Source organism: Haliotis cracherodii, unplaced genomic scaffold, assembly GCF_022045235.1.
Source record: "Haliotis cracherodii isolate W230 unplaced genomic scaffold, xgHalCrac1.p SCAF_8, whole genome shotgun sequence".
Taxonomy (NCBI): domain Eukaryota; kingdom Metazoa; phylum Mollusca; class Gastropoda; order Lepetellida; family Haliotidae; genus Haliotis; species Haliotis cracherodii.
The window spans coordinates 55082941-55107903 of NW_027266341.1; the positions used below are offsets into that span (position 1 = coordinate 55082941).

The window sequence follows — 24963 nt, forward strand, 5'->3', positions numbered from 1 at the left end:
ACCTCCTGACCTTGAATACACTCTCTTCCTGACCTTGAACATAGATCTTTCATAACCTTGAATAATGTTACCTCCTGACCTTGAATACACTCTCTTCCTGACCTTGAACATAGATCTTTCATAACCTTGAATAATGTTACCTCCTGACCTTGAATACACCCTCTTCCTGACCTTGAACATAGATCTTTCATAACCTTGAATAATGTTACCTCCTGACCTTGAATACACTCTCTTCCTGACCTTGAACATAGATCTTTCATAACCTTGAATAATGTAACCTCCTGACCTTCAATACACCCACCTCCTGACCTTGAACATAGATCTTTCATAACCTTGAATAATGTAACCTCCTGACCTTCAATACACTCTCCTCCTGACCTTGAACATAAATCTTTCATAACCTTGAATAATGTTACCTCCTGACCTTCAATACACTCTCCTCCTGACCTTGAACATAGATCTTTCATAACCCTGAATAATGTTACCTCCTGACCTTGAATACACTCACCTCCCGACCAAGAACAAAACTACCTCTAGGCTTTGATCAACGTTACATAATTACCGTGAATAGATGGCATTATTTTGAGATGAGCAGAATTGATAACAATTGTTTGTACTCACAATGAGATACTCATTGAGACTTTTTTTGGCCTTCTCCAGGAATGCTGCATCGATGGATTTGAAGAAAGCCATCCCTACACTGGGCAGTTCCTTCTTCTTCAGCCATGGCCCAATCTGGGGATGAAGATGACAGGAACAGCTTACATGATTTCCTGTATTATAGATAATATTTTCATTATAACAGGTGAGGTGAAATAGGGTTAACGTCGCGTCTCATGATCACTGCACTAATATAGCAATGTGCATAAAAGTGTGAGCGTGTGGGTATGGCTGCTTGTACTAGTCTGGACTACTGCAGATTTTACAGTGCTAGTCTACTCAGATACCATTCCACAATTTAACAGGAATACCCCACAAATACACAGTATTCTGACTCCCAGCCAATCAGTCCTCGTTTTAGCTCCTTAATGCAGAGCACCAGACAACTAGTCTGTCTCACAGACCCTGATACAAATATATCAAATACAGCCCATGCAAGTCTATAATATTTGGCAAGTCTAGATTTCTGCAGTGAAAATGAAGAGAGTCTCTGGGTTCCATTTATTAAAATTTTTTTAAGATAATTTAACAACTATTTTTTTCCTGTACAATATGTTCATTTCAGAGACTAGATGTTAGTCTAGGTACCAACTTTAAATGTCTTTTGGTATGACATGGCCACAGATCAAACCCCTGACCTTCCACTCTGTGGGCAGATGCTCTATCACTTGGCCACTGAGGCAGTCTTCAGAATAATAACATCCATATGAAACCCTTAAGCATAGCCAACCTCAGCACATCATGGCGTACATACTTCTCGAAGGTAAAGCCCTCCTACCTGAACCAGTTTCTCATGCAAGGCGTAAAAGTCATCAAGCGTCCGAGACACCACCCAGCCTTGTGAGCTGTCCTGTAGATCCTGTGACCCCGTCTGTGCCCCTCGTAAAAATATGACGAGGATGAACGAGGGAGCTAGTCGATCTGTACCCGACTGAGATACCTGGGAGAGGATAAGCGTTGATTGAAATATGAGTGAAAGTGGATGCAGCTTCACAATTCAGTCAGCAATATTACTGCTAAGATGTAAATAAATTTGTTTGTTGTTAACATCACAAAATGTTAGCGCCTGTTACCACTTCACAAATGTTATAGGACAGGACATGTCAGAATGACGGGACACGTCAGAACATCTGACCAGTGACTAAAGAAGACTGACCAATGAAATCACTAACAAGAAAGTTGATATTAGCCTAACAGAAAGCAGCTTTCTTGAGCTTTACGGCTCTGGTTTCAAACTTGTAACTTCCTTTTCAGGATACACTTTGACAATACATTGAAAAAGTTCTTACCGAGTAAGTCAAAATTTGAAAATTAATAGATGGCTGATAAAAAGTCTCTTCCATTTGAAATGTCTAGGTAGACGCGAGAGACAGATGATGATTTTGAAGGAAATGGTCCTACAGCCCGTAACTGTCATTCCAAATACCCCATTTTGAGATTGCATGATCAGAAAACACATTCTTACTTCCCTTTCCCAATCTGGTAAGCGACGCTTTGATTGGTCAGATGAAAGGTCCTTCTGATGTGACCTGTGATGGGGTGTCCTTAGATCTTTGTTTAGTGGTAGCGAGCAATAAGATCTGATTTTGATGAGACGGACATTAACATCTACCTCATGGGCCAAAGATTCTCACTTTTACGTACAAAAGCACAAATGTATGCAGAAAGCAAGACCTACCTCAGCATTGTGGACCTTGGCCATCCACGTGCCCTGGTGGTCGATCCACAGCTGGGTGCGGGTGATGTGAGCCTCCAACTTGCGCTTCTCCTCCTGGATCTTCTCTATCTCCTGATCCATGTCATCCTCCACCTTCTTCGTCTGGAACACACGAATCATCATCATGTTGCCATCAGACAGTATGTGTAACTGGACAGCAATAATATAGGATTATTTAACCAGTCACATCCTATGGCTGTATGTGTGTGTGTGTGAGTTGGGTTTAACACCGCTTTTAACACTATTCCAGTTATATCATGGTGTGTCAGCTTAATGTGGGAGGAAAGCCCCAAGTGATGCAGGTCTCAGACGTTTACCACTTCGGTGAAACCCACGAGCACAGGTATGGAGCTGACAAACCTAGAAACATAATCGTGGCGAACCGGGATTCGAACCCACAATCATAGGTTTCTGGCGTGCCCAAGGGACGCAACTCTGCACAGCGAATTGCGGTGCCTTAGACGACTGGGCCACCCGTGCCCCTCCTATGGCTGTAGATTGTCAATGTTGAACTGTAGCAGTGCAGACAGTCATACAATGAAGGAATGGCCCATACCTGTAGCTGCACCTTGCAGCATGTGTTTGTCATTGTCAAGGTTTGTCTTGTCATGAGATGATTTTACAGGCCATACTTACTGTACATATAATGTTTCTGAGAGATTTTGGTGCCCTGAGAGCCTTGTTTTATTGATTAGTCCTTACTTTCTCATCGGGCTTCTGGGAGCTGTTGATAGCCTGAAGGGCCTGTGTTTTATTGATTAGTCCTTACTTTCTCATCGGGCTTCTGGGAGCTCTTGATGGCCTGAAGGGCCTGTGTTTTATTGATTAGTCCTTACTTTCTCATCAGGCTTCTGGGAGCTCTTGATAGCCTGAAGGGCCTGTGTTTTATTGATCAGTACTTACTTTCTCATCGGGCTTCTGGGAGCTCTTGATGGCCTGAAGGGACTGTGTCTTATTGATCAGTACTTACTTTCTCATCGGGCTTCTGGGAGCTCTTGATGGCCTGAAGGGCCTGTGTTTTATTGATTAGTCCTTACTTTCTCATCAGGCTTCTGGGAGCTCTTGATAACCTGAAGGGCCTGTGTTTTATTGATCAGTACTTACTTTCTCATCAGGCTTCTGGGAGCTCTTGATGGCCTGAAGGGACTGTGTTTTATTGATCAGTACTTACTTTCTCATCGGGCTTCTGGGAGCTCTTGATGGCCTGAAGGGACTGTGTTTTATTGATCAGTACTTACTTTCTCATCGGGCTTCTGGGAGCTCTTGATGGCCTGAAGGGCCTGTGTTTTATTGATCAGTCCTTACTTTCTCATCAGGCTTCTGGGAGCTCTTGATAGCCTGAAGGGCCTGTGTTTTATTGATCAGTACTTACTTTCTCATCGGGCTTCTGGGAGCTCTTGATGGCCTGAAGGGCCTGTGTTTTATTGATTAGTCCTTACTTTCTCATCAGGCTTCTGGGAGCTCTTGATAGCCTGAAGGGCCTGTGTTTTATTGATCAGTACTTACTTTCTCATCGGGCTTCTGGGAGCTCTTGATGGCCTGAAGGGACTGTGTTTTATTGATCAGTACTTACTTTCTCATCGGGCTTCTGGGAGCTCTTGATGGCCTGAAGGGCCTGTGTTTTATTGATTAGTCCTTACTTTCTCATCAGCCTTCTGGGAGCTCTTGATAGCCTGAAGGGCCTGTGTTTTATTGATCAGTACTTACTTTCTCATCGGGCTTCTGGGAGCTCTTGATAGCCTGAAGGGCCTGTGTCTTATTGGCCAGTTTCTCATCCAGCTGCTGCATCTTCTGTTGAGCATGGTAGGACTCATCAGCAAACATGGCGGGGCTGTCACTCGGGTCAATGTCATCCTTCGACTCTAGAAACAACTCATCTGACACAAAGAAGAACAGAAAGTCAGGTTCATTGTGACACCAATACCAATCTTAAATCACATATATTTAATTGTAAATGAATGATTAATTATAGCCCTCAAGACCCGTGAAGATCCGGGTTAGAATGGGTTTTCAGTAAACCATACTTGCCGTAAAAGTCAACATTGCTTGTCGGAAGAGGCAACAAACAGGATCGGTCAGACTCGCTGAATTGGTTGATGCATGCCATTATATCTCAATTGCAAAGATCGATGCTCATGATATCAATCACTGGATTGTCTGGTCCCGACTTCATATAGCTGGAATATTGCTGAGTGTGGCGTTAAACCACATAAAACAACAGTAGTTAACAAGACAAGGGTTACCTTTAGAGGACATGGCGAGGGGGTCGAGGTTGTCCTCCTCCTCCAGGGAGGAGATGCACTGGTGGTAGATGTCGCTCACGATGAAGGAGGGGTAGTACTTCTCCTCCATGATGCCGTACAGCTGCTTCTGAGCATCATAGAACGACTCCGGACCCTGCATAGTGGTACCAAGAGTGGCAGACGTGAGTGAGTGAGTGAGTGAGTGAGTGAGTGAGTTGGGTTTAATGTTGCTGTGAACAATATATCAGATTACCACAGTTTAATATGAACAAGTAAAAAGTACATTTCTGATCATCAATTGTATTATATTTCCACTCTATTATGATATTGGTTGGTTGGTTTGTTGTTTAACGCCGCACTCAGCAATATTCCAGCTATATGACGACAGCTCTATTATGATAAATACCCCGAAAAACTTTTGCACCATAGCTTTGTTTTGAGTCCGATTTGAAAAATGTAAGCTAAAAATGGCCATCCAATCAGATTATACTCATGAGCAAGAGAAATTCTGTGCAAAAAACTGATAAGATGAATATGTAGATGTCCTTTCCAAAGAAGCTAAGTAATGGATGGGTCGGTCTCAATAAATTATTTTACTCATTAATGACACAATCAGTTCTGGGCCCTGTTCCACAAAGCAATCTTAGCACTATGATGATCGTAGGTCTCTGGTAAATTATGGGAGTCACCATCACCTCAGTGCTGTGATCGCTTTAAGGGACAGGGCCCAGAACTGCAGGTCATGAACAGTGACTTCCATACCTTGTCACCGACCTGTGAAGATTCGGGGTAGAACAGGTCTTCAGCAACCCATGCTTGCCGTAAAAAGCGACTATGCTTGTTGTAAGAGGCGACTAACAGGATCGGGTGGTCAGGCTTGCTGACTTGGTTGATGCATGTCATTGTTTCCCAAATTGCGAGGATTGATGCTTATGATATCAATGTACTATGTACTATAGGCCTTTGGCCTCATAAGTACCATGAATAAAGATTGATTGATTGATATCAAACACTGGATTGTCTGGTCCAGACTCCATTATTTACAGACCGCCGTCATATAGCTGGAATATTGCTGAGTGCGGTGTTAAACAACAAACAATGCAATACAATACCTTGTCACCAATCAGAAATATCTCCATGCCCTTGATGGTAGCCTTGTCCAGCTTGACCGCCGTGGAGTTGCTGGACACGTACTGCTGGTAGATCTCACTGGCCACATGGTGGCGCTTGTCCTGCAACATGTTGATCATCATTTACTCCGTGGTACTGAAGCAGTGCGGTGAAATGGGGTGTAACGTCGTGGTCACAATTATAGCATTCATTGCGACAAGTGTGTGTGGCTGCTTGTACAAGGTTGGACTTATGCCGGTATTATAGTGTTGTGTGTTACCATAGACAACTGGGCCACCTGTGCCCCTTGCCAATTTTAGTGCTTAAGATATTGGTAATGTTGAGTAGCACAACAGTGTTATTGGATGAGGAGGGTTCAAGCAGCAGTCTAGCCAAATTACTACCATCCGTCAGAGAAAAGCATCTTTATCATTGACTTGAATGTTTCTGCTAATCTTCCTTGAGGATGTAGGATAGCCTAACAGTTACAGTGTTTGCTTGTCATCTAGAAGGTCTGGGTTTGATTCCCACATGGTGCAGTATGTGTGAAGTCCATTTTAGGTGTCCCCCCACCCCCCATAATTTTAAGTGGCCAAAAAAGTGACCCAAACAATACTCACTTACCCTTCCTAGAATCTGGAGTGGAACTAAATACACTATTCAAATCACTGAAAGATTGTGAACTGTCCTGTTTCACCATGAGTTTCAATAATTCTTCCTGTCACTGGGATCATAAAACTATTTACCTACATCTGTAAAGATTGATAATTACATATGGGTATAATTCTTACCTTGCTTGCTACTCGCAATTTTTCTACTGCATTCCAAAACCTGAAACATTATGGCATACTTATGATGATGGTGGTATTAACACAGCATCATTATAAAACAAACTTATCTATTTAAAAACTTAACTGTGAGTCTTAAAAATTGTCTGATCATGATCTTGAAATTGAGCTGCAACCATCCAGACAAACATCCACCCCAGTGTTTGACAGCTTCCAGACAAACACACACCCCAGTGTTTGACAGCTTCCAGACAAACATCCACCTAGTGTTGACAGCTTCCAGACAAACACACACCCCAGTGTTTGACAGCTTCCAGACAAACACACACCCCAGTGTTTGACAGCTTCCAGACAAACACACACCCCAGTGCTGACAGCTTCCAGACCAACATCCACCTAGTGTTGACAGCTTCCAGACCAACATCCACCTAGTGTTGACAGCTTCCAGACCAACATCCACCTAGTGTTGACAGCTTCCAGACCAACATCCACCTAGTGTTGACAGCTTCCAGACCAACATCCACCTAGTGTTGACAGCTTCCAGACCAACATCCACCTAGTGTTGACAGCTTCCAGACAAACACACACCCCGGTGCTGACAGCTTCCAGACAAACACACACCCCGGTGCTGACAGCTTCCAGACAAACACACACCCCAGTGTTTGACAGCTTCCAGACCAACATCCACCTAGTGTTGACAGCTTCCAGACCAACATCCACCTAGTGTTGACAGCTGCCAGACAAACACACACCCCGGTGCTGACAGCTTCCAGACAAACACACACCCCAGTGTTTGACAGCTTCCAGACCAACATCCACCTAGTGTTGACAGCTTCCAGACCAACATCCACCTAGTGTTGACAGCTTCCAGACCAACATCCACCTAGTGTTGACAGCTTCCAGACAAACACACACCCCGGTGCTGACAGCTTCCAGACAAACACACACCCCAGTGTTTGACAGCTTCCAGACCAACATCCACCTAGTGTTGACAGCTTCCTGACCAACATCCACCTAGTGTTGACAGCTTCCAGACAAACACACACCCCAGTGTTGACAGCTTCCAGACCAACATCCACATAGTGTTGACAGCTTCCAGACAAACACACACCCCGGTGCTGACAGCTTCAAGACAAACACCCACCCCAGTGTTGACAGCTTCCAGACAAAAACATCCACACCAGTGTTTGACAGCTTCCAGACAAACACCCCAGTGTTTGACAGCTTCAAGACAAACACCCAAGTGTTTGACAGCTTTCAGACAAACACCCATCTAGTATTGACAGCTTCCAGACAAACACACACCCCAGTGTTTGACAGCTTCCAGACAAACACCCACCGCAGTGCTGACAGCTTCCAGACAAACATCCACCCCAGTGTTGACAGCTTCCAGACCAACATCCACCTAGTGTTGACAGCTTCCAGACCAACATCCACCTAGTGTTGACAGCTTCCAGACCAACATCCACCTAGTGTTGACAGCTTCCAGACCAACATCCACCTAGTGTTGACAGCTTCCAGACCAACATCCACCTAGTGTTGACAGCTTCCAGACCAACATCCACCTAGTGTTGACAGCTTCCAGACAAACACACACCCCGGTGCTGACAGCTTCCAGACAAACACACACCCCGGTGCTGACAGCTTCCAGACAAACACACACCCCAGTGTTTGACAGCTTCCAGACCAACATCCACCTAGTGTTGACAGCTTCCAGACCAACATCCACCTAGTGTTGACAGCTGCCAGACAAACACACACCCCAGTGCTGACAGCTTCCAGACAAACACACACCCCAGTGTTTGACAGCTTCCAGACCAACATCCACCTAGTGTTGACAGCTTCCAGACCAACATCCACCTAGTGTTGACAGCTTCCAGACCAACATCCACCTAGTGTTGACAGCTTCCAGACAAACACACACCCCGGTGCTGACAGCTTCCAGACAAACACACACCCCAGTGTTTGACAGCTTCCAGACCAACATCCACCTAGTGTTGACAGCTTCCTGACCAACATCCACCTAGTGTTGACAGCTTCCAGACAAACACACACCCCAGTGTTGACAGCTTCCAGACCAACATCCACATAGTGTTGACAGCTTCCAGACAAACACACACCCCGGTGCTGACAGCTTCAAGACAAACACCCACCCCAGTGTTGACAGCTTCCAGACAAAAACATCCACACCAGTGTTTGACAGCTTCCAGACAAACACCCCAGTGTTTGACAGCTTCAAGACAAACACCCAAGTGTTTGACAGCTTTCAGACAAACACCCATCTAGTATTGACAGCTTCCAGACAAACACACACCCCAGTGTTTGACAGCTTCCAGACAAACACCCACCGCAGTGCTGACAGCTTCCAGACAAACATCCACCCCAGTGTTGACAGCTTCCAGACCAACATCCACACCAGTGTTCACAGCTTCCAGACCAACATCCACACCAGTGTTGACAGCTTCCAGACAAACACCCACCCCAGTGTTGACAGCTTCCAGACAAACACACCCCAGTGTTGACAGCTTCCAGACAAACACACACCCCAGTGTTGACAGCTTCCAGACAAATACCCAATTGCTCAGACAGCTTCCAGACAAACACACCACCTAGTGTTGACAGCTTCCAGACAAACACCCACCTAGTGTTGACAGCTTCCAGACAAACACCCACCTACTGTTGACAGTTTCCAGACAAACACCCACCCTGGTGCTGACAGTTTTCAGACAAACACACCACCTAGTGTTGACAGTTTCCAGACAAACACACACCTAGTGTTGACAGCTTCCAGACAAACACACACCCTAGTGTTGACAGTTTTCAGACAAACACACCCTAGTGTTGACAGTTTTCAGACAAACACACACCCCAGTGTTGACAGCTTCCAGACAAACACACACCTTGTGTTGACAGCTTCCAGACAAACACACACCCTAGTGTTGACAGCTTCCAGACAAACACACACCCTAGTGTTGACAGTTTTCAGACAAACACACACCCTAGTGTTGACAGTTTTCAGACAAACACACACCCTAGTGTTGACAGCTTCTAGACAAACACACACCCTAGTGTTGACAGCTTCCAGACAAACACACACCCTAGTGTTGACAGCTTCCAGACAAACACACACCTACCCCAGCATGGACTCCTGGTTCTCCTTCTTGAGGTACTTCATGAAGTAGTCCCGGGCTTGGGGCAGATCCATGATCACGCTGAATGACAACACCTAGTGAAGACAAATACACTCTGGGTCACACTACCCCAATCTGGAGGAGATGTCTTAGTGAGCAAGCTTAGTGCATTTTTCTAAAACTGGTCTCCATATTTATGTATTGACCAAACTAGCTGTCTGAGGATTTCAACTTATTATCCATTTTCCAATGCTGTCTTCTAGTTACACACCATGGTCTATACTTACATGCCATTATTCTAAAATGAAAGTGACAACCTTGACCTAACTTAGAGATAATTGAAAAGGTTTCAACAAAAGTTAAACATGTTAAACACTCAAACTTATATGCTTAAACATTTAGATTGATAAAATAGGAAATGTTTCTCGGGAATAACACATCACTTAAAATTGTGTGCGTTTGTAATTTTTAGCGCCAATAAAAAATTTAAAAAATTCAACTTTGCAACACCATATGAAGAATACTCTGATTTATTTGATATGTCTTTTAAATAGTCACAAACCATTTGGCACCTGAGCCTGGTACAGACTAGTCACAAATACCAACCCCTCTTGAAAGTGTTTATGGAAACAAAATAAATTGTAAACACGAGTTCCTTCAATAAATAAATCTTCTTTATGATGACCGATGAGATTCATTAAGCACAAGGACTACAGTTGAGTACTGACCTTCTGACCGGGGAGGGGGGACGTAGCCCGACTCTCCCCTCCGTTGCCCCCACTGTAGTACTTGTAGTCCGGCCCCCCTAGGGCCTGGATGCGCTTCTCACATCGGGACTTGGCCACCGTCAGCTGAGACACAGGCACAGTGATGTATAAGGTTTTATCAGTCATTTAATTCAAGCACAGTTGTTAATGATAACATGTGTATGCATTTAACTATCCTTAAATTGATCCAGATCATAAATGTCCTTGCAAAAGTCTATTAATGAGGGGCATTTAATAAGTTTTGCAATTTCAATATTAGACCAAGTCTGGGCTGTAGGGTGGGTGATATAACTGTACAACCCAGACTTAGCCCCCAGTGACTATTTCCTGTTCCGGCAAATGAAATCTGCCCTACGTGGAAGACGCTTCCAGGATGACGAGGACATAAAGGCTGCCACAGAGGCGTGGTTAGAGGGCCAATCTGCGGATTTTTATAAAAGTGGTATTTAAAGCTTGAAGGACAAATGGAATAAAGTGTATAGAGGTGAATGGAGATAATATTGAAAAATAAAAGTGCAAAAGATATTCTGCGACTTGGTCTCATATTGAAGTTGCAAAACTTATTGAACGCCCCTCGTATATGACATTTTCTGACACTTTTATTTATTACACGTTTATCCTGAAAAAGATGGTCACTGGTAGACTGGCATACCTCACTATCAGCAAAGGAGCTGTGAAAGGTCACGTACGAAATGTTACTTTCAGTCACTCATTGTCATTTCAACCTCACTCTGTTCATCCCGAGTGAGTGACAAATGCTGTTTTGATGACATGAGGAATGATCCACATTTTCAAAGTACAAAGGAAATCATTCAGGTCACATGTCCAAATCACTTGATGCTTATGAATCAGCTCAAATGACAATCATGGAGCACTGTGGACATACTCTGCACTGGGCTCCGTTCCACAAAGCGATTTTAGCACTAAAGTGATCATAACATCCATATGTTAACATAGACTGCACCCTCTCTGCACATCGCTCCACAAGTGATGTCACACAGCACTTATAGAAAAATATCAGACTGCTATGCAATGAATCGTGAAGAACCATAAAACTATACTCATTCACAAACCAAAGATGACTGAACACAAGGATGACGTACCTGATTGATATATCGCTTCAGGTTTCGGGCCTTGAGGAGCTCTCCTTTTGTTGTGCTTTTAGGGGAACTCTCTTTTTCTATGAGGTAGAAAAGCAGAAATGAGACTATCACAAATCATTTCCTTTCATTTTCTTGATTAGGATCACAATGAAATACTACAACACAGGACTCTAATCCTTCCTTCCAGAATGTTTCCTGATTGGTATCTATTGGTTAACAATTCTCTTCACTAAAACTACTCTGAATCATGTCACACATGTACAATATCCTATGATGAAACATGAATGATTTCCTAATGAAGAAATTAGATGACTGACATCACCTCTCTATTGTCATTTGTACCTGTGTGCATGCCATGCATGGGCGAGATGGGTTTGACACCATAAGAACCTAACATCAATCATGACTCAGGCTGGAACATAACAGGACACAGATGACAATACTGGCCTACCAACAATGTGTTCCTCCATTTAAATTACTAAAACTTTAAGATTAATGCCACACATAGCTGCCATTTCTTGTGGCCAGCCAATCTGAAATTGCAGATGCCAGAAAACACAGGGTACTTCAGCCATTAGATCACACTTTTGTAATACTTTGATCACAGCTTTTGTTTGTATGTTGTTTAACGCCGCACTCCGCAATATTCAAGCTATATGATGTCGGTCTGAAAATAACCAAGTCTGGACCAGAAAATCCAGTGATTGACAGCATGAGCATCAATCCACGCAATTGGAATACAATGACATGCATCAACCAAGTTGACGAGCCTAACCACCCGATCCTGTTAGTCGCTTCTTACGGCAAGCATAGTCGCCTTTTACGGCAAGCGTGGGTTGCTGAAGACCTATTCTACCCAAGATCTTCACAGGTCTTGATCACTGTTAGGTAGACCCTGAAGTCTTTCGAAAAAAGAAAATTAATTTTTTGTCTTATATAAACATGATGTTTTTTTATTACCACCATCATGTCATCAGGATGTTAGGGAGGTGGGGTAGCCTTGTGGTTAAAGTGTTCACTCGTTACACTAAAAGGCATGGGTTCGATTCCTCACATGGGTACAATGTGTGAAGCCCATTGCTGGTGTCCTCAGCCATGACATTGTTGGAATATTGCTTAAAGCAGTGAAACCCAACTCACTCACTCACTCCTATGTGCATGAATCAATTCCTCCACCTCTGCACAGTGACACTGATAATTTGTTTCATAAACATGATAAAAGGACATTATCCTGTTACAACTGAAAAGTGCAATGGTTTATCTCATTATGTTATGAGAGTAAATGGAAGATGTACAATGCTATACATGGATGAGTAATGCTCTACACTGAAGCAGAATCTTAGTCACAGCTGAACACATAAACACCCAGAGTATGAGAAACAACCATACCATGACTACAGTCATATGTTGAGGATGTAACCCATTCTGTGAACGTTATTATTACACAGATAGAAACAACATACAATACAATAATACAGAAATAGTGTCAGGTCAAAAACAAAATACTTGTGTCTCTGACAATCCAAACGATGTTCCTGTTCACTTAAGACCCTTAATTTGGATGACATATGTAATGAGTTATCAAGAAGACAATCAAACATTGTTTGTAGCATTTTGCAACAATTTTCCTTTAGATGTCAACTGTATTGACAGGTCCTTGTTACAGGTTCATTGTTGAATGGAATACCTCATGTACGCTTGATGTTCGAGGGTCATCCTTGTTCACTACATGAACTCGTAAACAGACCTAAAAATATCTTGTGATACACTCATATACATTCAACAACAACCATTCTGTTTGGTGGGTTACTTGTGACACAAGTATTTTATTGTTTGGCCTTATCAGATACAGCTCTAACAAGAGTCAATATGTGTCTGGTGATTGGACTTGTAGTCCATCATTCTTGACTTCGCAGCTTCATATCGGCCATAATTCAATCTCATTAAAATCAGATCTTAGTTATCGCTACCGCTAAACAACGATCTGAGGACATCCCATTATGGATCGACCTTTGACGAACTTTGACCGACCAATGGAATGACTGACAGGAAGTCGACATTAGCCAATCAGTAAGCAGCTTTCTCATGCTTTACGATACTAATGTCTTATTGGCGACTACGCTTCGAAACATATTTTGACAAATTCTCGATTAAAAAATTGAAACCTGAACAAAAGAACATTCTGGGATGGCTAAAAGAAGGTCTAGCTTGTATATATTCAGTTGTAAAGCCCGTAACTATCGTTCGGAATACCCCATGTTAAAGTTTTCGAGGCTGCATGATTAGGAATCACATTCCGACTGTCACTTTCATGATCTGGTAAGCGACGCTCAGATTGGCCGGATGAAAGGTCGTTCTGACGTGACCCCTAATGGGATGTCCTCAGATCTGATTTTAATGAGATTGGCAATAATTTGATAATGTATTCACTGCAATATGCACCCAGGCTGCTTGGAAAAGTGACAAAATGCGTCGCTTATTAAAACAATATTCAACAATTTACATTTGTTGTCAGAGATCCAGGATGTCAGTAGAGCTGGGATGGGTAACTCGGGTATGTGGGTCGGTTGGGTACTGAGTAGGACCTGGTTTGGTTTGGTTTGTTGTTTAACGCCTCACTCAGCAATATTCAAGCTATATGACGGCGGTCTGTAAATAATCGAGTCTGTACCAGACAATCCAGTGATTGATATCATGAGCCTCAATCCACGCAATTGTGATACAATGACATGCATCAACCAAGTCAGAGAGCCTGACCACACGATCCCTTTAGTCGCCTCTTACGACAAGCATAGTCGCCTTAAACGGCAAGCATGGGCCTGGTCACCACAGGACTACCCAGACCCATGGTTAGTCACGTGATACATTGTTTAATAATAAAAGATATCTAGAACTCCATGGTTACACTACAAGTCACTACAAGTTCACATTTCTTTCTGACTATACACCCTTCCTTCTGATTTTATATGTTTGAATAAAGATAAACTTCAGTCAACTTCAGTGAATGCATGATCAGATCGTTTTATTTGTGTACATCTAAATGCATTTTTCCAGGGCAATGGTCAAACTATTCCTAATCGGACATTTTGTACATATCTCAATGTATCAAAATTAGAATAAGCTTCTTGAAAATAACCATGTTAAATATGGGAGGCTATTCAGTCAAAAAATACAAAGTTGAAATAAAAGACAAAGTTATGCAAAGATAGTCAAATGTTACAAATATAATATCAAATGTTACTAACAAAGGTCAAAATCCTAAACAAACAGATGCCAGTTAAAAAAAACAGATGCCGGTTAAAAAATAAAGGTCAAAAGTATGCAATATAATAGTCAAATGTTACGAAAAGACATCCTAAGAACATCAACGTGCACAAAAGGACACTAGCAGTTTAGTGTCCTTTCTGCACACTGACGTCTTTAGTACAAAATGTTCTTTCATATGACGTCTTTTCGTAACATTTGACTATTAATACAGCACACTTTTGACCTTATTTCAACTTTGTAGTTTTTGACCGAATGGCCGCCCATAGTCAGAAGGGGGGACAATGAACATGACAAAAAAATTGACTATTTCTTCCAAGCAGAGCTGCTATAAAGGTTAGACAGATATAAAAAGGAGACACTCCACCATAGTACACTATTGTCTACTGCAATGTTGGATACATTTATTTGCAAGCGTTACTACCTCACTTACCATGCACCCTGGCTGCTAAAACAAGTAACAATGCATGCACAGTAACTACAACAAAAACCTCTAGTAACATCACAACACACAAACAAGTGACGTGAGCTTCCATAACACGTGTACCCTTAAGTCTACCTATATCTTAAGACCACCTCCATGGTCTAGTGGTAGAATGCCCGTCCAGAGAGCAGAAGGTCGGGGATTCATGCCCCGGCCGCGTCATAAAAAATGGCGTTAAAAGATGGTATTTGTCAATGGAATAAGGGGATAAAACAATAACGGGTAGGCTAAGAGTCAATATACTGTCTTTGATATTTTATTCCCTTGGATCCAGTCAATTAGGGAATTTTTTATAAAGATTTAACTATATCTATTTTCTTATCTCCATATATCTTCATCTTCCTCAGGATAGGGGAAAGGATATCGATGCAATTATATTCAGCTATTCTCACTGTCCATAATTTTGCTTCATGCTACCGCAGTTCGTTTATGCCAATCATTACACTGTATTTATCACTGTGTGCAAAGCGACTCATAGTATCACAGTGCCATATCAACACATCTGCAAATCTCTAAAGATGATGTCACCCCCCCTCTAGTGGATTCAGTTTTTTGGACAATTTCTTTTTGAATATTATGCGTAGAAAAAAATTACACCGTATCCCTTCAGTGAATTCCGGTAAACAGACAGGTAATATGTAGCTCAACCCTTTCACAGTATACTATGTGTATGCTCAGTCTAGCCTACTTATCAATCAATCAATTCTTTATTGTGGACAAAGGCCATAGGCCCAGATACAAATATCAATTACGCGTAGTTGTAATATACGTAATCTTAAACATTTTTTAACAAATACTTTCTTCTTTGATAAACAAGCATAATGATCATATTTGTTCAAGATCATTTATGGCAATTACCGTATTCGACGTAATAAGCGCCCCGCTCTAATAAGCGCCCACGGCGATATTTCTTAATATAATCAGCACCCCTTCCCATTGATCAATGTACAAAAGATTTATTTATTCGCATATAATACACACGCGTGTGTTATATGCATCCTGAATTATGGGCAATTAAATTCTGGAAAAATATATACGTCGTATATAAACATTTCAGGCTGTCAGCATTAACCACAAAATTTATCTTTCAACTCTGTTTTTTCCACCAATATAATATTCTAATAAGAGCCCCCTATTTCTTATTTTGAGAGCGCCCTGGACGCTTTTAACGTCGAATACGGAATATTTTTAAATGAATGCATATTTACAAAAGTGATACATGTCTTGGTAAATATCTAATTCTAAAAATGGCACATTCAAGAATAAATGATATTCACCCTCTATACCTAGATTACATAAGGGACAGTTTCGCATACACACATCAAATTTTATCCTGCCTACCTTCATTATTTCTCAACTATTACCTATGAAACCCACCTGTCTTGATTCCCTGCGCCTTCTTCAAGTTGTTTATCGTGGTGGCATGCATGATCTCCGAGATGATGTTGTATCTGGAACAGAAGCACCAATCTGCAATATCTTATGTTTCAGAAGACCGCCTCCGTGGTCTAGTGGTAGAGTGTCCGCCTGGAGAGCGGAAGGTCTGGAGTTCGATCCCTGACCGCGTCATACCAAAAGATGGTACTTGTTGTTACCCTGTCTGGCGCTCGGCATTAAGGGGCTAAAACAAGGACTGGTCGGCTCGGAGTCAGTAAACTGTGTCTGAGTGGGATATTCATGTTAAACTGAGGCATGGTATCTCAGTGAGCTAGCACTATAAATCGGCATCAGTCTGGACTAGTACAAGCAGCCACACAAACACACACACGTACATGCACGTCGCTATATAAGTGCAATAATCTTAAACGCAACGTTAAACCCAATTTCACCTCACCTCATGTTTCTTAAACATTCCCACTAGGGCTGGGACGGGTAACTCGGGTCGGGTGGGTCCTGAGTAGGACCAGGGTACCAACAGGACTACCCAGACCCGTGGTTAGTCACGTGATTATATTGTTTAATGACAAAAATACACTATAACTCCATGGTTACACTACATGTCACTAATGTTTGCATTTCTTTCTGATTATGCACACATTCCTTCTGACTTTCATATGCTTTATCAAAGATAAGCTTCTGTCAACTTCTGTGTATGCATGATCAGATCATTTTATACGTGTATCCCCTTGTTATCATCTTCCCGAGGCAAGAGAGTTAACTGACTTTAAAAGTCCAGTTTCCACCCTTGCCGAACTAGGCTGGAATTAGTGGGGTCGATCGTAGCGCCACCAGTGGCTATTACCAGTTATGTTTCCTCTAAGCATCTCCTAAGGACCATTCCACCTCTCGTATCACTTGTGTTTGCTTCACACAAAATGGTGGCGCCCAGTCAAGACGATCTGATCGATAATCAAGATCTACACTGTGAAAAAACGGGTCTTACATCGTGAAATGCATCAAATCATGTGAGTACCTTGATTAAAAACATGAAAAGATTTGGAAAATATCTGCTGACAATGAGTTGGCGATGCACATGCTTTGCAAATCCTGCAATCAACCGAAATCTGCACGACAGTTTATGAACCGGATTTCGATTTCGGTGTGCGATTTTGATTGGACTATGCATAGACTCGTTAGTCCAGCCAAAATGTAACTCCATAATACCAGCCTAGTTCGGCAAGGGTGGAAGCTGGACTTTTAAAGTCAGTTAACTCTCTTGCCTCGGGAAGATGCTTGTTATGGGTTTTTGGACGTTTAAGAAACATTCATAGTTTTCTCTCTAATCACATGAACAACTCTACAAAATCTCATTCACTTATAAAAAACTTTCCCTTAACAATAAGCCATCATCTGGCTATTAACAATGTCTGCTTGATGCCACACACCCCATTATAGCAAGAGTAATCGCGATAAACATGACCGTCAGAAAATGTATGATGTCAGAAAACATATGATCCATGATATATATTACTACCTAAATAGTTTAGGCTCTGATAAAACAATTCCCAATCGGATATTTTGAACCCAACTTTTGAGAGCTACAGCGGGTACCTGGTTAGGATCTGGTAATAGGGGGGTGGGTATCCAGATAGTAACTTTGGACTCGTCCCATCCCTAATTCTCACAATTCCTGGAGAGGCATTTGGGAGATCTTCTTTAAACAGAATTAGTTGCAGTTTTCAATGGTTACAAACATTAAACAATCAGAATTAAGTATTTTCAAATCTCCAAATCACCAAGAGTAAGCCAAATCTGGTGAAATGTTAAAGTAAATCTAGTTTGAATCTTGCACACCCATCTCAACCAACCCACCTCATCTGCTTCAGGTGCTCAATGTCCCCACACATCTCTATCTTCTTCACAAAATCCTCGTACGTAGCAGCGTAGGTGTACGTGCGGCGTGTGTCCTCGGACAGCTTCTCGCGGTACTCCAGGTAGCTCAGCAGCTTCAGGTTGATGTAGTCGGGATCACAGATCAAGTCCAACGTCGGCTTCAGAGCTGGAGTGTAGCATGGAGACAGATACAAGACTTTAAAGCATATATCGTCATGGAAACATTGCCTGAATCAGTGACTCTCTCCCTTAGTAGATGTCTGATGCTACAGCAGGGACTGTAGAATGGTGGCAAAAACAAGACCTGATAGCAGTCTGCGACTTTATGCCCCTGTCAAATCAATTCTTATTGTCTAGTAAGATCAGGTGGTGAGTGAGTGAGTAAGTGAGGGAGGGAGGGAGGGAGGAAGGGAGAGAGGGAGGGAGGGAGTTGAGTTTAATGCCACTTGTTAATTTTATTTATATTTTTATTTCCTAAGAAAAGGATTGGGCAAAAGTTTTCACAACTTAACGTCTTTTGGTATGATGCAGTCGGGGATCAAACCCCGGACCTTCCGCCCTCCGGGCTGACACTCTACCACTAGGCCACGGAGACAGTCTGTACATAAATCATAATTTAACTGAGCGCATGAATTTTATAAGCTATATATTGTACTTTCTTAAACCCCTGGAAAAATATGAAGGCGCACATTTAGTTTGAATTTAGGTTTTGGTTATAATATATTTAAAGAGCTTAGAAAACTGGAGGCTCTAATTAATAAGGACAAATCATTCCATATTTTTATAGTAGGCGGAAAAAATTACTGACTAAATAATTGTGTTCTGTTGAATGGTATTGACATATTTTGTGCATTTCTTAACTTGTAAATAGATAATGTAATGTTTCAACAGGATTTGGTAAAAGTTCACACAAGTAAGATGGGGTTACATAATTGTTAATTTCATAAAACAAGCAAATCTTGCATCTTTCTGCAAGTGTATTCTAGTTAAATCACGGCATGTCAGCTAATGTGGGAGGAATGCCCAAAGCGAGGCAGGTCTTGTACAACTTTGGTTAAACCCCTGAACCTGGGTATCGTGCTGACAGACGTAGACACATGACTGGGCCAAACCAGGATTTGAACCCGCAATTATAAGGTTCTGGCATTCCCAAGGGAAGCAACTCTTGGGTCACCCGTGCCCCAAGGCTGTAATAGAAGGTGAGTGAGTTTGGTTTGACGCCGCTTTTAGCAATATTCCAGCAATATCACGGCTGGGGACACCAGAAATGGGCTTCACACATTGTACCCATGTCGGGAATCGAACCTGGGTCTTTGGCGTGACGACCGAACGCTTTAACCAATGGGCTACCCGACCGCCCCCAGGCTGTAAAAGAGATATATCACCATGGAAACATTACCGGCAGCAGTGACTACCTCCCTCAGTAGATGTCTGATGCTGTGGCAGTGGTTGTAGCATGGTGGCAGGAGACAGATCAGCAGGACGTCACACAACTTCCGTAGGTAGTTCCTCTCAGACTCCTCGTCCCGCAGCCATGGGTGCAATACAAATGTCGGGGCTTTCTCCGTCTTCTCAACAACATCTCTGGAATAGTAAACCATTGTTACTTCCATGGCTTAAAGATGCCAAGTTTCTTGTAAACAATTAAACTAAAATTTCCATTCAATGACGCCCCTACCAGAGACTTTAAAGTCAACAAGCCCTTTCAGTGTTAACACATACTGACTAATGTCAATTGAACTTACTAGAGAACAATCTCTGGTATCCCCCGCCCTGATATTGGTAGAATATTTGCTAAAAGCAGAGAAAAACGCTACTCACTCACTCACTCACTCACTCACTAGAGAACAGACATTTTACTGGACTTGGGGTGAAACGATACAGCAAGGTTACTATATGATACATATCGTATCGTATCTTGACCTATGTATCATGATACATAGGTCAAGATACGATACGATATGTATCACGATGCGCATATTTACGTCAAATCACGTGGAAACTCCTTGACTAGAAATATTTCATAGCAGGTTCAAAAGGTAAAGCTAGCTGTAGACACACATTCGTAGCAGCTATTTTTAGTAGTGAACTTGAAACCCTAATTACAACACATTTCATAATATTTGACTGACAAAAATGCTGGGTGTCATTAAACGAGTAGTTGTTTTTTTTAAAGTGTATCGTCTTGTATTCATACAGAACAAAATGTACCATGTTTCGTTGCATGAAAACTCATAATGCAACGGTGCACCAATATATCATTTCACTCCTACTTGGGACAAGCGATGATTATAACAGTGATCTCTTACTTTCTGCACGCAAATCGGATGTCCCTGTAGTGGTCGTGGAGCAGGTCAATGACCTCCTGCGTGATGACCTTCACGAAGTCCACCCGGGAGAGGCGGGACCCAAGCTCCTCCACCATCAGCCACGTGTCGCATCTGACAAAACAACATCGCAAGTCTCAACATTACGTTTACTGTTAAACCTCTATGATTGTGAAAACACATAAATGACCTGAACTAATTACCGTATTCGACGTAAAAAGCGCCCCGCTCTAATAAGTCCCCACGGCGATATTTGCGAATATATTGGCAAGTGAACAATCCCAATTAGCACCCCTTCCGATTGATCAATCTACGCAAGACTTATTTATTCGTGTATAATACACACTCATGTGTTATATGCACCCATAAATATTGGCAATTAAATTCTGGAAAAATATATCTGTCGTATATAAATAGTCAGGCCGTCAGCATAAAACAGAAAATTTATCTTTCAACTCTGTTTTTTCCACAAAAATAATATTCTAATAAGAGCCCCTTATTTCTAATTTTGAGAGTGCCCTGGGTGCTTATTACGTCGAATACGGTAGTTGTAAGACAATGCAAATATCATTGTTTATACTGATACTGTTAACAGCAAGGAATCAAAGCAGAAATACAAATATTTAATTATGTCATACAAGGTGGCTTATTGATGGAAGGTCTCAGAACATGATTATGATTTCAGATTTGTTACAGCAGTATAATTATTGCACCAAAATGATAGTTCTCTAACAGGGACAGAATCATTGGAACATATTCTTCGTTTTTCAAGAGTGATTGTTGCCGTGTTTCAGATTGCCAGGAAGGTCAGGTCACTGACATTACACAACTACAGCAGAGGTGGTCCACACCAAAAGCCCTGGTTCATCTGCCTACATGAGTACAATGTGTGAAGTGTATTTCAAGTATCTCACTCCTTGATATGGCAGGAATATTGCTAAAACTGAAGTAAAAACATACCCACTCACACACTCACTCAATCTCTGTTATGTCTTTATGTACAATCAATTTAGTGGTCTATGGGAGATAACTCTGGACGGCTTAATGTGTTCATTGTATGGTCTAGGGGAGATAACTCCGGACAGCTTATGCACTCTTCAGTTAGGGAGTAAAGGAGGGGGGAGTTCCAAGATGTCTGCCTGCATGTATGCCATGTGCTCTGTGTGAATTAAAACCCTTGTTCTATATTTCCTGAATCCATTATACAACACTCTCGCTCAAACATCCACCTACCCACCCACATCTACACTCTCTCCTATCTCATGTATTTGTCTAAATGAAGTGAGTGATTATGGTTTTATCCTGCTCTCAGCAATATTCCAGCAATACCACGGTGGTGGACACAAGAAATAGGCTTCACACATTGTAACCATGTGGGGAATCAAATGGGTCTTTGGTGACAAGTGAATGCTTCAACCACTAGGCTACCCCACCGCCCTTGTCTAAATAGAGAAATGAGTTCTGCAATAATCATTTAACTTACTGTACGGAGTTTACAAATCTCTGTTGGTTCTGTCCAAGTTTGGTGTACCAGGAGAGGATGAAGTCGTTGATAGCGAGGTCCATGATGTCCTGGATGGCGTTGTCAAGACTTCGGCTGATGACCACTTTCCTCGACGCCTCCTCCACAGTACCCTGCTTCTCCTGGTTACAAGGAGAGTGATACAGGAAAAGATGAGATGAAACGGGGTTTACACCATGTTCAAGATGATTTCAATCATATAGCAATGTGAATGCACGTCCAGACTTATAATGCTAGCCCACTGAGATAACATGCCACAGTGTTAACATGGATGTGTATGTGTAAGAGTGCTTATTATCCTAGCCTACTTTTTATCTCAGGGATGAAATTCTCTAGTGTCGGATGATTCTCCCTAGTAAATTTAAACCCATACCAGTGTATTTAATCCTATCCTATACTATACTCTAGAGTAAAACCTCCCCCGGGACAATATTTAGGTAGGATATAATCCTTGTTTACATATGCACATCAAGACTTATAATGCTATCCCTCTAGGGCTGGGACGGGTAACTCGGGTACCCGGGTCGGGTGGGTACTGAGTAGGACCCGTGGACCGTCAGGACTACCCAGACCCATGGTTAGTCATGTGATATATTGTTTAATGACAAAAATTATCTTGAACTCTATGGTTACACTACAAGCCGCTAATGTTCGCATTTCTTTCTGACTATGCATCCATTCCTTCTGATTTTTTCATATGGTTGAATAAAGATATAACTTAATTCAACTTCAGTGTATGAATGACCAGATTGTTCAAAACATGTATCTAAATACGTTTTGCCAGGGCTATGCTAAAAATGTTCCCAATCGGACATTTTGAGACATCTGAGACCAACAGTGGGTACCCGGGTAGGGTCGAGTAATAGGGGGGTGGGTACCCGGGTAGTAAATTTGGATTCGTCCCAGCCCTATATCCCACTGAGATAACATGCCACAGTTTGAACATGGATACTGAACTGACTCAGAGCCCCGCTGTCCTTGTTTAATCCTCTAATGCCAAGCATCATGCAGGGTAACAACAACCATCTTTTAACATCTTTTGTTATGACGCAGTCAGGGCTAACCACAGACCTTCATCTCTCAGGGCAGCATCTTCCCGAGGCAAGGGCATAACTGTCTATAGAAGTCCAGTTTTCACCCTTGCCAAACTAGGCTGGTATTCCAGAGTTACATTTTGGCTGGACTAACGAGTCTATGCATAATCCAATCAAAATCAAAGTCTGGGATCTATTCTGTTTACTGCTGGCACAGTGGCAACTCTCTACCTTAACGAGTCCTAGATTTTACAGTCATACAAGGGGTACATTTGCAGGAAACTGTCATTATTAACCACCTACATATCACAGTAAAACATAGGATAGTGTTATCTTGGGCATTCATTAAGTTCATCAAATCAGGCAGTCTAGACTGGAGCATAGTCCCCTTTAATCCTATTGGCACAACTAGTTTCAAACAATCGCAATGAGTCCACCAAAATCGCATAAGTTGGCATCTCTGGTTATGCCCATGATCTTCATACTGACAAATCACCAGGGTTTTACCTTGACCTACAAAACTAGGGGTCCAGAAGACACCCAATTACTAATTTCAAGGGTCCTTACAGGAAATATGAGGGTCCTGTAAATTAATGAAACAGTGTCGTTTACTATACTATAAGATCTAGTAATTACTTTAATTACAAGGAGTTTATATTTCTTGGCAAGAATTTGGTACAATGAACATTATTGTGCATCCCTTGGGGTGCAAATATATTTTTTTCTGCATCCATTCTATACATTTGTGTCTACTGGACGCACATTTCTGCGCCACATAAAACCCTGAATCCCTGTCCATCTTGCACTTACCATCATCTTCTGTAGCAGAATGGAAGCCAGATTGACCTGTCTCGGCACTGTGACCGGCTTGTACAGCTTTCCCTGCACAAGATGCCATTTTACTGAGTAGTAGAGGGCCGCAGCACCAGCAGCCACATGGATGCCCACGTACAAGAACATCGACAGCCAGTCGTAAATATACAGCAGCATGGACAGAAACACTGCCCCTACTGCACCTAGCAACTTATAATCCATGCTGTCTCTACTTCTCAGTCATATCCTAAGTGTATATCTGAAACATGGATGGTTAAAATTATTTTTTAGCTTTAACAATTCTGGAAAATCTGTAATTTGAATAATGTTAGGCAAACATCTGACATCATGTAATTTGGACAAATATTTCTTATCAAAAGAAACATGTTATTGTTATACCCACCATTACACTGACTACAATAAGGCTACTGGTAAGCCAGCATAAGTTGAGTTGTGACCTGAGTATGACTATATGTATGAAGTTTGTTTGCCCAAATTCTGTGTACTGCCTACTTGTCTCAAACGCGTTTTGCGAGTTGGTTCAACTTATCCTGGTTTACCAGTAGCTATAGGTGCCTTACACTGGTTCTAGAAACATCGAATTGTGTAGTCAATCATATTTCATTTGAACGTACCTTATGTTTCATTTTTATTGAGTCAAAATAGTAAGAAAATACGATATCGTTTTCGCAAGGCAATACAATGTGTTTTGCAGATCAGGGTGTTG

General features: G+C 42.0%; 1 protein-coding gene across 2 annotated transcripts in view; it reads right to left on the minus strand.

Moving 5' to 3' along the window:
* The window catches only part of LOC139449513 (sorting nexin-25-like), a 42847-nt gene that overhangs the window by 17680 nt on the left and 204 nt on the right, over positions 1-24963 (minus strand). Inside the window, exons 2-18 of one of the 2 annotated variants that reach the window (XM_071230938.1) lie at positions 24234-24495; positions 22351-22511; positions 20850-20981; positions 19940-20124; positions 18520-18706; positions 16645-16718; positions 15217-15228; positions 11520-11596; positions 10378-10500; positions 9653-9744; positions 6522-6561; positions 5733-5852; positions 4621-4774; positions 4085-4254; positions 2339-2479; positions 1439-1600; positions 622-735 (exon numbers count right to left, since the gene is read on the minus strand). In XM_071230938.1, the coding sequence (XP_071087039.1) occupies positions 622-735; positions 1439-1600; positions 2339-2479; positions 4085-4254; positions 4621-4774; positions 5733-5852; positions 6522-6561; positions 9653-9744; positions 10378-10500; positions 11520-11596; positions 15217-15228; positions 16645-16718; positions 18520-18706; positions 19940-20124; positions 20850-20981; positions 22351-22511; positions 24234-24458 (2169 nt within the window). In that variant the 5' untranslated portion in view covers positions 24459-24495. The remainder of the gene's footprint in view (positions 1-621; positions 736-1438; positions 1601-2338; positions 2480-4084; positions 4255-4620; positions 4775-5732; positions 5853-6521; positions 6562-9652; positions 9745-10377; positions 10501-11519; positions 11597-15216; positions 15229-16644; positions 16719-18519; positions 18707-19939; positions 20125-20849; positions 20982-22350; positions 22512-24233; positions 24496-24963) is intronic. The other variant, XM_071230939.1, reaches the window with a different exon arrangement.